At 36.8% G+C, this 13,453-nt stretch overlaps 1 protein-coding gene across 1 annotated transcript; it reads left to right on the top strand.

The window, feature by feature from the left end:
* Window positions 1–1,476: 1,476 nt before the first annotated feature.
* Window positions 1,477–13,083, top strand: LOC107863732 (lipid phosphate phosphatase delta). Its single transcript, XM_016709838.2, has 8 exons — window positions 1,477–1,918; window positions 2,003–2,098; window positions 2,185–2,259; window positions 2,348–2,478; window positions 2,664–2,767; window positions 2,845–2,973; window positions 10,995–11,110; window positions 12,502–13,083. Exons 1-8 carry the CDS (start codon window positions 1,751–1,753, stop codon window positions 12,910–12,912), a joined length of 1,230 nt encoding a protein of 409 aa, XP_016565324.1. The 5' UTR covers window positions 1,477–1,750; the 3' UTR covers window positions 12,913–13,083.
* Window positions 13,084–13,453: the final 370 nt, after the last annotated feature.

A 13,453-nucleotide genomic window follows, 5' to 3' on the forward strand; every position in this document is an offset into this window, starting at 1 on the left:
GATTCTGGAGATCGAGTAAGCTGTTAGAGTCGGAATTACCCCTTTTCCCCTCTATTATCTATGTCAAGTCTTTTATTTTTCGAGACAGATTATAATTGACTATTCCAGTACTTATGTTCTATTGTAGTAGCTCTTGTACCGACACTATTAGGTCATGGGATGGTTATGGATGTGATATCTATATTCCAGACTATCATTGTTGTTTTATTATTATTATAAGTCTTACAACAGCAACAACAATAACAACAAACCCAGTCTATTCCCACAAAGTGAGGTTTGGGGAGGGTAAAATGTACGCAGTCCATACCGCTACCTCTAAAAAAGTAGAGAGACTATTTTTGATAGACTCCCGGCTCAAGATAGAGAATAGTACACAAGGTTGTAATGAAATATGAAACAGGATGGATGACATACTAGAAATAAGGAATAAGAAATAATAAAAATAGATATCAGAGAAATACGAAATAAGAGAAATACGAGCAATTTGAAATAAGAAATAAGAAATAGGACACCCACCTAGTAGTAATATACACTCATAGACCAAATTGTTGATTTCGACTTTTAGGTCATTCTCTACCAAATTAGCCCGTTGCTTATAGCTTCGGGTTACGATTTGGCTTACTTACTGGTGGGATAAAGTAGGTGCCATCATGACTCGTAAATTGGGCGTGATAACTTGTTATTGAGTTCTTCTGTCAATTGTACCATTCCTAATCATTAGTTTTTTCCCTGATACGTATTATGCCATAAATATACTTCTCCCATTGCTGAACAACTAATTGAAGAAGATAATATGGTCATGAAGTTTTTCCACACCATTATTCATATTTTCCCATAAAATAGTCGAACACCAATCTTCGAACAAGCATCCCAAACTCATCAAGACCTCCAAGACACAAACTAATAGTGTGAGTCAATCATAAAGCACGTTTTTGACCTGTTGAAATCATCAAATCACCCATCCGGGATTATCTTGATCGAGTGTTAATCAGTCAACTCGTAGCTTTAAGAAAACATCTTAAGGTCCAAAATACCCCCGAATGCCTCGAGACCTATGCCAAAACTGCTAACTAGTTCATAAATCACCCATCAAACCCAACCGATTGCCAAAACTCAAAATTGACCTTGTTAACCCTAAATGTTGACTTTGGTCAAACTTTTCAACTTCTCGACTTTCAAAACTAAAAAGCTTCCTCTAAGAATATCCAATCACCTTGTAAAACGTGCAACCCAATTCATAAGTCATAAATAACATAATGAAGCTCCAAAAGGTTCAGATTAGGAAATTGGTTTGAAAGAACGAAACAATCATGCGGGGTCATTGTATTCAACTTGCAAAAGAGTTGACTTAATGTAAAGTAAATGATTACTCCCTCTTTCTCAATTACTTGACATGTTTGTTTTTTTGCACAATTTTTAAGGACAAATTTATAAGTGGTAAGTTAATTAATTCCATTAAATTACTAAGAGTAAAATTAAAAATATTATCCAATTATCTCTTCATTCTTTAAATATCCGAACTATTTTAATTTTTTTTTTTTTTTTGCCACACATGATATTACTCCCGACCCCTGATAAGTCAAACCCACTCTTGTACGCCAAACTAAGGGACATTGTTTCGTGGAAACACCTATACCAATTTGTGAAATAGAAAAAGAAAATACTCAACTATTTTTAAAAGGATCCAAGAAACGAGAGAGGGGATCCTCTTCTCTTGTTTGTTTGTTTGTGTTTCTCTGTCAAAGATTTGATGGAGAGCATCCCAATCCCAGGGTGGCAGGTGTTGTCGTTGTGCGGAATTGCTACATGGCTGGTTCTATCTTCATTCTTCAATTTTACGCGAAAGATTAGATCTTTCACTCAACCATGGGTTTCTACCTATGTTGTTTCTACCACTCCTCTTACTTTAATTATCCAGGTTTCATTCTTCTGCTTTCTACTACAAATTTTATTTATTTCTATTCTCTGATTTCTGTTAATGGATTTTCTTTTTCTTTTGCAGAAATATCACAACAAATATTTGGATGCCTTGTTTTCTGGTCTTTCTTGTGTCGTTTCTGTGCCTTTCTACACTGCTTTCCTTCCCTTGCTATTCTGGGTATATCTATATGTTTTTACCGGATTAATAATAATTTGTATCTTACAAAAGCTTTCTTTTTTATAGTCTATTTTTTTATGTTGCAGAGTGGGCATTGCAAATTGGCTAGACAGATGACTCTTTTGATGGCTTTTTGTGATTATATCGGTAACTGTATAAAGGTACTCCTGGCTTTTCTATTTATGTCATGTCAGTTTTGTATTTACTTTTTGTTAGATCATGTGTGTTCGGTGTGTTTAAAATTTGCAGGATGTTGTATGTGCTCCTAGACCCAGTTCACCACCTGTTAGGAGAATAACTGCAACCGAAGATGAGAAAGAAAATGCCCTCGAATATGGACTGCCTTCTTCACACACCCTCAACACTCTCTGCCTCTCTGGGTACACCCCTTATTTTTCGCTCTGCTGCTTGACAACATGGCATTGATGCTCTGACGGAATTAGCAGAAAATAAAATTAATTACTCTTTGCTTCATTTAGGAACGAAAAATACTCACCATTGCCACATGTTGTGCTTTATACCAGCATATTCTTACTCCTCTTATTCCCTTTTATGGACAAGCCAGATTCCTTCTTCAGTATATCTTATCCTACACACAAAATGATGATGCCATTACTGGATTATCTGGATTAGCAATCGTTTGTTTGTTTGTTTTCTTCATTGCAGTAGGTAAGTCAATTTTCTGCATGAGGCTCTAATATTACTTCTTCAAAACTTCCAGGACTCAAATTTTGCTTATTTCTCAGGAAGAATATATTTGGGAATGCACAGCTTGATTGACATCATTGGGGGTCTAATTATTGGATTGGCAATCCTGGCATCCTGGCTTTCTGTTCACAAATACATAGATGATTTCGTAGTTTTGGGACAAAATGGTGTGAATACTGTTACCTGTTTTGAATTTCTTTTCTCGTAACGGCTGTGTTATCTCATTACTGTTAATCAAACAAAATCTAGAGAATTGACAGGAGACGCTACACTCCTTGCTGATAACTGATGTGCTTCTTGGTAGATATCCACTTCTATGCATATTTGTAATTCAAAAATAGATCAAGACGCGCAATGTGATTACCATCAGCTCCACACAGATTAACTTTGTCATACCAGTAGAGTCTTCCAAATCAGTGAAAGAGTAAATTAGGAGTGGTGATATTGGTAATGCTTCTACCACTGATGTGGTATCTTGAAAGTACACTCCAAAATCCAAATGGATGTTTAGCCATACTTCAATCAAATATTAGTAAAAACAGAAAAAAAAAAAAAAAAAGAGGAAAGAAAAGAAAAGAAAAGAAATGCTTTAGTAGACAGAAATGGTTAAGACAACAGTCAATAGAAGGTCCAGGATGGACTTGGATTCCTTTATCAAGAGTTAAATATACCATCCATGGTGCTGAGTATAATAACTATAGGGCCTGGAAATGCAATTAAACTTACTTGAGGTTCCTGAAGATGAAAGATATAAGAGCTTGTCTCCTCCTGCAAAATATTCTCCCTTTTATCTTTCTTAATTGATATGAATGTCGGGTTCTTAGTGATTTGCGAAAGGGAACATTGGAAGTATGACACAAATGAGGGCTGAGTGCTTGTATTCCCTCTAGACCGGATGAAAATCTGTAAGAAAATCCTGTTATTCCTCCTATATGGAGTGTCATAATGTCAGAGCTGAATGAGAAAAGTCATAGCTCTTTGCACATAGTAGGACAGAGACATTGTAAATGGGCAGAATGCCTGAGTAGGCTAAATTGGTGTCGAATGAGCTGACAGATTGCAGAATCTGCTCCACAATGATTGGCGGATTTCAATCAAATCTGCTCCACAAATCAGCTAACAGATTGACTGTAATCAGCTCCTGTAAATATGGGATAGCATGTGTCTTAGGAAAATACATTATTTTAGGTAATAGATTAGGGGAAATCCGTTGATTCAAGAATCTCCCAAGAATCAGGGATTCATTAGTTCATTCTGATCTTACTTTTCTCTTATAAATACTGTACAATTCTATGAATAAAAAATATACTTTTGCAGTATCTTAACTTACATGGTATTAGAGCGGGACGTAATATCACATGGAAAAAAAAGCTTTCCAAGGAGATCATCTTTCTGGAACATCAAAAGAAGACAAAAGTTCTCTAGAAGTTCCTACAAAAAATATGATGACTCAAGGAGGCAATGTTTCTCACATGTCCTTCCAGTTAACTTCTCATCAATTAAACGGGAAGAACTACCTAGAATGGGCACAGTCCGTAAAGCTTGCAATTGATGGTCGTGGAAAGTTGTGACATCTGACCGGAGAGACGAAAAAGCCGGAAGTCGGAGACCTAAAGATGAACACCTGGAGATCAGAGAATTCACTCTTGATTGCCTGGTTAATAAATTCCATGGAACCACTTATAGGTAAACCTTATCTTTTTTTACCTATTGCTAAGGATGTGTGGAAGTCGTTAGGGAGACATATTCTGATGTAGAAAATGCTTCTCAAATATTTGAGTTGAAAATTAAACTATGACAGGCTAAGCAGGGTGACAAAGTCACTGCTTATTATAACGAAATGGTGTCTTTGTGGCAGGAATTAGACCAATGTTATAATAATGAATACGAGTGTTCTGTGGATAGTGTGAAAGCAAAAAAAAGGGAAGAAAATGAGAGAGTTTACCTTTTTTTTAGCAGGATTAAATCGTGAGTTTGATGAGGTTAGGTCACGAATGCTAGGAATAAATCCTCTGCCCTCACTTCGTGAAACCTTTTCTATAGTTAGGAGAGAAGAAACTAGGAGGAAAGTTATGTTAAAACCTAATTTACATGTTGAACTAAAACTTGCTATAGACTCTTTAGCTCTTGTGACAGTGAAAAATGAAGACAACAGAAAGAAAAGGCCATGGTGCGATCATTGCAAAGGACACTGGCACACCCGTGAAACATGTTGGAAGATTCATGGGAAACCACCGAACTAGAAGCAGAAGGGAGTTAATAATCGTGGCTTCCAATATCAACATGGCCAAGCTCTCCAAACAACTCATTTTGAGCAGGAGTAGCAAACTCCTCCAGATTCGTCTCCATTTACAAGGGAACAATTAGAGATTCTGCACAAACTCCTTCAATCTCCCCAATTCTATGCAAATGGACCAAATCCTTCTAATCCTTCTTGTTCTTTTGCTGAAACAGATATTGTACCATTTACTTTTTTTAGTGCCAACTCCAACCAAAATGATTCTTAGATCATAGATTCAGGAGCTACTGATCACATGACTGGAAAGTCCCGTGATTTCTCTACTTATACTCCTTGTGCAGGGAATAATAAAATCAAGATAGCTGATCGTTCCTTATCCGCAGTCGTTGGAAAAGGAACTGTTAAACTATTACCATCCCTCACACTTCATGATATTCTTCATGTTCCAAAACTGTCTTGTAATCTGGTTTCTGTCAGTAAATTAACCCATTCTCTTAATTGTCGTGCTATTTTTTACTCTGATTTGTGTGAATTTTAGGAAAAGGTCTCGGGGAAGACGATTGACAGTGCTAGAGAATATGGAGGTCTTTATTTTCTTGACAACGGGGACAACTCTCTACAACTGAATCCTACTTGTTTGAACTCTACTTCTTTATTGAATAAAGTTATGCTTTGGCACTATAGGCTTGGACATCCAAGTTTTTATTATTTAAGACATCTATTACCTCAGTTATTTGAAAATAAAAATCTTTCCTTATTCCAGTGTGAATTTTGTGAATTGGCTAAGCATTACCGATCGTTTTTTCCGTCTCAAAAGTATCAGGCTTCTAAACCTTTTATGATGATTCATATTGATGTTTGGGGACCGTCTAGAATTTCAACAATGTCTGGAAAACAGTGGTTTGTAACTTTTATAGACGATCATACTAGATTGAGTTGGGTTTTTTTATTGAAGGAAAAATCTGAGGTTAAAAATGTGTTTGAGACTTTCTATGTAATGGTGGTAACACAGTTTAATGAGAAAATCAAGATTTTTCGAAGTGACAATGGTTGGGAATTTTTTAATGAACAATTAGGAAGTTTTTTCAGAAAAACTGGGGTAGTACACCAAAGTTCTTGTCCGAATACACCTTAACAAAATGGCATAGCAAAAAGAAAGAATTGGCACCTGTTAGAGGTAACTAGGGCCTTAATGTTTACCAGTAAGGCTCCACAATACCTTTGGGGATAGGCTCTCTTGACTGCTACTTATCTTATTAATAGGATGCCATCTCGTCCTCTCAAATTTAACTACAAATCAGAGAGAGTTTTCCTAGTTCTAGGTTAACTACAAATCTGCTATTGAAATTTTTTGGGTGTACAACCTTTGTTCATGTTCATAATTGCAGTAAACTTGAACCAAGGGCTAAGAAGTGTGTTTTTGTAGGATATGCTCCAAATATAAGTGTTATGATCCTCAGTCGAGGAGGATAATTGTCACAATGGATCTAACTTTCTTTGAATCTCAACTCTATTTTACTGCTCATTTTCAGGGAGTACCACGTAGGTGAAGATTCATCTTTTTGGGATATTAAGGAAACTAGATATCAGGCAAATGATGGGCTAGATTTTACAATAAATACTGATATGAGGGATCTTGGAGAAGATATGAATAGGTGCGATGCAAGAGATGAAAATGACAGTGATTCGAGAGATGATAGGGACTTAAGTCTCTTAAATGATAAAAACTTTGATATTGAACTTGTAGAGCCTTCAAATGAAAAAAATAAAAATAGGAACAGAGAACAAACAAAACAAATACAGGTGTATTCGAGAAGGAACCGAACTCAAGAAAAAAAGACCGACGATCCTCAACACTGTCAAAAGTCACCTCTGCAAGACCTTCCTGGAATTCAAGGTAATCTTTCAACTGATTCTATTTCTAATTCCTTGTCACATCTGGACCTACCTATTGCAAAACGCAAAGGTGTTAGAAATGTTTCTAAATATCCAATTTCTATGTTTGTTTCCTATAAAAAGTTGTCTCCTAGTTATTCAGTCTTTACTTCACAACTTTCTAGTGTGGAGATCCCAAAAAATGTGCAGGATGCTCTACGAGTTCCCGAGTGGAAGGAGGCTATTTTGGAGAAATTGCGAGCTCTTGAAAAAAATGAGACATGGGAGTTGGTAGATTTGCCTAAGGAAAAGAAACCAGTAGGCTGCAAATGGGTGTTCTCCACCAAATTCAAGTCAGACGGATCCTTGGAGAGGTATAAGGTCCGCTTAGTAGCTAAGGGGTTCACGCAAACATATGGCATTGACTATCTTGAGACGTTTGCTCTAGTAGCTAAGCTAAACTCAATTAGAATTCTGTTGACAGTCGCGGTAAACCTTGACTGGTCTCTTCAACAGTTGGATGTGAACAATGCTTTCTTGAATGGGCAACTAGAGGAAGAAGTCTATATGGATCCCTTACCAGGTTTTGAAGAGAAGTACAAGTCAAAGATATGCAGACTTAGAAGATCTCTTTACGGCCTAAAACAATCTCCAAGGACTTGGTTTGAAAGGTTTACTCAATTTATGAGAAGGCAAGGATATGTGCAAGGACAAGCAGATCACACAATGTTCACTCGGCATTCACTAGAAGGAGAAATAGCAGTTCTTATAGTGTATGTTGATGATATCATCCTCACAGGAGATGATGTGGTTGAAATAAAAAACCTAAAGGAGCGTCTTGCTTCAGAATTTGAGATAAAAGACTTAGGCCGCTGAAGTATTTTCTTGGCATGGAGGTTGCATGATCGAAACAAGGAATTAGTGTCACAAAGGAAGTATGTTCTTGATCTGTTAAAAGAAACGGGAATGAGTGGTTGTAGACCAGCTGAAACTCCAATTGACCCGAATCTAAAGTTGGCGATGGATGGGAAATCAATTGATAGGGGCCAATACCAGAGATTGGTAGGGAAGTTGATTTACCTGTCATATACTAGGCCTGATATTGCCTTTGTTGTGAGCCTAGTTAGTCAGTTCATGCATTCTCCACGAGAAGAACACCAAGAAGCTGTGTATCGAATCCTAAGGTATCTAAAGAGCTCTCCTAGAAAAGGGCTGTTCTTTAAAAAGAATGTGCAAAGAAGTGTTGAAGCTTATACAGATGCAGATTGGGCTAGTTCTTCTATTGATAGAAGGTCTACGTCCGGATATTGTACATTTGTTTGGGGAAATTTAGTAACATGGAGGAGTAAGAAGCAAAACGTGGTGGCTCAAAGTAGTGTTGAGGCTGAGTATCGATCCATGGCATATGAAATTTGTGAAATGTTGTGGCTCAAGAGATTTTTCAAAAAACTAAGAAGACCTATGAGTTTGACAATGAAGTTGTACTGTGACAATAAAGCTGCCATAAGCATTGCTCATAATCCAGTTCAGCATGACAGAACAAAGCATGTTAAAGTGGACAGACACTTCATTACAGAGAAGATTGAAGATGGAAGTGTGTTCATCCCTTTCGTTCTAACAACTGAACAAGTAGCAGATATTTTCACAAAAGGTCTCTTCAGAACTACCTTTGAGACATTTGTTAGCAAGTTAGGCATGTTCAATATTTACATGCCAACTTGAGGGGGAGTGTCAAATGAGCTGGCAGATTGCAGAATCTGCTCCACAATGACCGGCAGATTTCAATCAAATCTGCTCCATAAATCAGCTAACAGATTGACTGTAATCAGCTCCTGTAAATATGGGATAACATGTATCTTAGGAAAATACATTATTTTAGGACATAGATTAGGGGAAATCCCTTGATTCAAGAATCTCCCAAGAATCTTGGGATTGATTCGTTCATTCTAATCTTACTTTTCTCTTATAAATACTGTACAATTCTATGAATAAAAAATATACTTTTGCAGTATCGTAACTTACAACTGGTTTGCTAGTTTTTAAGGCCAGACCTAATTTGGTTTACCCAGACTGGCAAAACTAGTTGTTTCTCTATTTAGTTATGTTTGAGAACATAGCTTAGTCCATATAGGTAGTATGTACATAACGCTTTCTGGTTGGAAAATTTTTTTCGTTTGACCTAAACAAAGAAGAGTACAAAGCATTCATTACAAACATATAGATATAATCTCTTTAAGGGGAATGACTTACAATTTAGGAATAAAACTTGAAGTTTGATAAGGGCTTACTGAACCTGAACATTTCATAATGCCCATATTCAGCAGCAGTTTCTATCAAAGAACAAATATTTCTGCATAATATCTGCTGTTATATACATCTATAGCGTGTTTAGCAAAGCTTACTTTTCGTGAAAAGTGCTTATTTTTTCAAAAAAGTGCTTATTTTTACAAAAGGGGGTGTTTGGCCAAGCTTTTGAGTGAAAATAAGTGGTTTTAGAGTGCAAAAGCTATTTTTCAGAAGCTAAAAAAATAGCTTCATCCTAAAAGCACTTATTTGAAAAGCACTTTTGAAACAAATACACTTAAAAGAAATTTTGAAAAGCTTGGCCAAACACTAATTGTTGCTCAAAAGTGTTTTTTTAAATTTATTGGCCAAACACAAATTGCTTCTCACCGAAAATACTTTTTTTAACAAGCACTTTCGAAATAAGTACTTTTCAAAATAAGCTGATTTTAGAAGGTTGGCCAAACATGCTACTAATATATGTTAGCCAAGAATTGTGTAAATCTTAATGGGGATGCATTTAGTAGCCGTTTGGCCATGAGAATTTTTCACTTTTTTGCGGAAAATTATTTCACTTAAGTGAAAGTAGTAGTGTTGGCCGTAAGAATTTCAAATACAATTTGGAATTGTATTTGGAAAAGTGAAAACAAGTATTCACTTTTTTTCGCTCCTACTTCTCACAAAATTCCAAAAACAACTCCAATTTATATTCATGGCGAACTCCAACTCCAATTCCAATTCTGGAAATTGTGATTTTCATGGCCAAACAGGGCCTAACTTGACTCAATAGAACAACAATATACCCAGTGAAATCCCAGAAGTGGGGTCTGGCTTGGGGTGGGAGTGGGGTGGGGGGGTTTAGAGTGTACGCAGACCTCACAGCTACCTCGCGGAGGTAGAGAGGCTGTTTCCAAAAGACCCTCGGCTCAAGTGTTGCAAATCCAAGTACAAACAAGAAGAAAACATAAAAACTAACAAGGGAAGCTATGCAAAGCCTACAAGAAAGGAACAAGAAATGTCTCCTGCAAAAAAATTCTCCTTTTTTTTGTAAGAATGTCTGTTCTATCCTATACTATGAGGCAAAATTGGAAAGAATTGTGTTGTTAAAGGGTTGCTTGACGCGCACTTAAGCCAGAGAAGCTCAGCTGTGCAAGTTAGACGCTTTGCCTATCTTAACCGGTGCGTTAGTGGGGATAGAAAATACATCTTAGCACCTGCCGGTTCTGTTTTAAGGAGGTCAACGCTAAACAAAACATAAAGATGATATGCAAAGAGTTGAGGAAACTTTATTGATGCAAATTAGTTATGAGATGGGAAGATTAGAGTTTTTGTGAAATAAAATTAGTCAGTAATTTGAATAAGAAACTTTTATCTGAACCAGAAATTTAAAATGATTTTTGAATTTGATTGACATGGTTTAAAATTCTTGGTTCATATAATTATTGATAATCTTTTCTGGTCATTTGCACTTCACTTAAACCTTGTGCTTTTATTGCTCTTGTGGTCCCAATAAATGCTTGGCGTTTTTCTACTATTTTTGCCTTTGATAATACTAGCGAGAACGTCTGTATTGTGAGAAAATTCCATATGTTGATTATTTAAGAAAGAACAATGTTGATTTCTTTGACAACTGGGAACTTCCCCTTTTTTTCTTATATGTCATATTAATTTCATATTTGCATGTGATTTCTTTGACAAATGGGAATTTCCCCTTTTTTTTCCCTTATATGTCATATTAATTTCATATTTGCATGACTATCAATCTGGTTCTGAGATTTGGCATATCTGCAGTTTCATCATTCTGGGCTGTGCTAAGCTTCTTGCTGCTCTTTGCTTACCCTACACCGCAGCTTCCAACTCCAAGTTTTGAGTTCCATACAGCGTTCAATGGTGTGGCACTGGGAATTGTAAGTGCACAACTGTATTTGATTGAGTTTATCCTGTGAAGTTCATATTCTCATTCCAGTTATTTTTGAGACCTTCTACAGTGATTTGCGTTCATTGACCAAAATGCTTCAGTGCGTTTGCCGAAAATTTTTAGTACTGAAAAATGACTGTACAAGGAAAAATGTGGTAATGGTTATCTTGTTGCTTAGCATATGATTGTAAAAATTTTCTTCTCCTAGTTCATACTTCATGTGAATCAGTAATGTTGATATGAAAAAGTTCATATAGCTTTGTTAAGTTACTTCTTCCATGCTGCTTTCTCCTTGATGAGTTAGTAAAGATGGTTTTGGTCTATTTACAAAGTGATCGACTCTGGACAATTTCTTTGAGAATATGGTCTTCTGAGTGTTCAACACAACGTTTTCTTTACTCTTAAGAAAGTTTTTATTGATTGCACTTTGACTTGTATGATTAACATGGTTCTAATGGCACTCACCGAACTCCATTAAAATTGGGTGACTAAAACTGCAACTTAATAATATAAACAAGGCAACTTAGCGCTAAAAATTGTGTGGGTTGCTTTCATCGAGTGAAGTCATTTTCCTGTTGCAACCTTGGTTTTGGTAACCAAAAAATAAGCATGTGCTGTCGTATTCTTGCCTATGCGTGCACAGGTGTCTGATTCCTCCTGCATATTTCATTTGCTTAGCTATTAACTAACCAAAAATGGGAATAAGTAGAATTGTTGGAAAGAGAGAGAGATGCGTCTGCTCTTTTCCTTGTAGGTCCCCAGTCAATCTTAAGCTCTCTCTTTTGCTCAATCGTCGTCCTTTTTTATTCCTACTCCTGCTTAGCTTCCTGTTCAAGACCTCTCTCTCTCTGGGGACGAGGGCTAGTAATCTCGCAGACCTTAGTTTATTGTGGGTTTCAGTGATACGACCAGGATTTCCACTAAGGGGTGTCAAAATATGAATGATTAGATCCAAGAAGAAGCCAATTAGAGTCAATATACAATATATATACAGTAGAAAATATTCTCTTACCTAGCTATGCTGTAATTTTCGGACGAACATGTGGCTCCGCAACTGGTGGGTTTCATATGTTTATGATTGAAGGAAAAGCTACTAGGTATTGGTTTTTGCTAGGAGAATTTACATAATGAATTAATGCCTCCTTGAATTTGAGTACTTGGAAAAGCTGAATACTTCCGTCCGGGTGTGCTTTTGTTCTAATTTATTCTAGGTTACTGTCGTAGATTTTCCTTTAAGTTATTATGCATGTCCTTGTGCTCAGGTTCTGTGTTTTGTTTTGGATGTATAGAAGGATGTGATGATCCCTTAAAGATTGGTGTGCTTTCACAGGGTAATTGCAAGTGCCTCTAATTTCATGAAAACAAAATTCTTTTGTCCAGGTAATTGGTGTCCAGCAGACGTATCATCAGTTTCATCATGAGAGTGTACCCCGTGTTTTTACTCCCCATCTTACCGTTCCTGCCTTTTTGGGAAGAATGATAGTAGGATATCCAACAATACTCCTCGTGAGGTTCTGCAGCAAGGCTCTTGCCAAATGGATGCTTCCCATACTTGCCAATGCATTGGGCATCCCAGTGAGATCAAGCAACTACATCCCATCATTAAGTGTTTCAGCTTCCGCCAAAAAGTCAGATGAAATAAAGCAAGAAGGTTATATTCAAAAGCTATTCTTTTTCTCCCGACAGGACTCATTCGAAGTCGATACTGGTATTAGGCTCTTTCAGTACGCTGGTCTTGCTTGGTCAGTGGTGGATCTTGTGCCTTCTCTGTTCTCTCACCTGAGTCTATGATGCTTGGTATTTCATGTATAATAGAATATATATATTGTTTGTGTTGATATATAGGAATACGTTCTTAGCCGACCATTTTGAACTCTTGTATGGCAATTTTGAACTTGTGTAATATATTATTACTGATGAAAATGAGATATATTCTGCGGGTTCTGAAGGCAGTACTGGTTACTTTGCGTGTATCATCTTAATGTCTAGTCTCAATTCAAAGAAGATTGTTTGGTATCTGTGGTGGTGGTGGTGGTTGGGGGGTGGGGGAGATATGGGATAAATAATATTAGCAGCTTATTAACAGCTAGTGTACTATAAGTTGAAAAGAGATGCTGTCGTTTTACTAGGCTGTTTTGCCTTTTCACTCTAAATACTGCTTGTATAGAATCATTGAATTTGTTTGTTCCTGATACATGATGTCAGCCACAAAAAGAAATGGTGTATGCCCACATTGGTGAGTCGTGTGATAGGAGCATAATTCAAGAGTTGATCGGTGGGGTCTAATTTACCCTTCTATCCCACCACGCCATACCTTTTCTTTGAGAGCCAT

This window comes from Capsicum annuum, chromosome 3, assembly GCF_002878395.1.
Source record: "Capsicum annuum cultivar UCD-10X-F1 chromosome 3, UCD10Xv1.1, whole genome shotgun sequence".
NCBI classification, from domain to species: domain Eukaryota; kingdom Viridiplantae; phylum Streptophyta; class Magnoliopsida; order Solanales; family Solanaceae; genus Capsicum; species Capsicum annuum.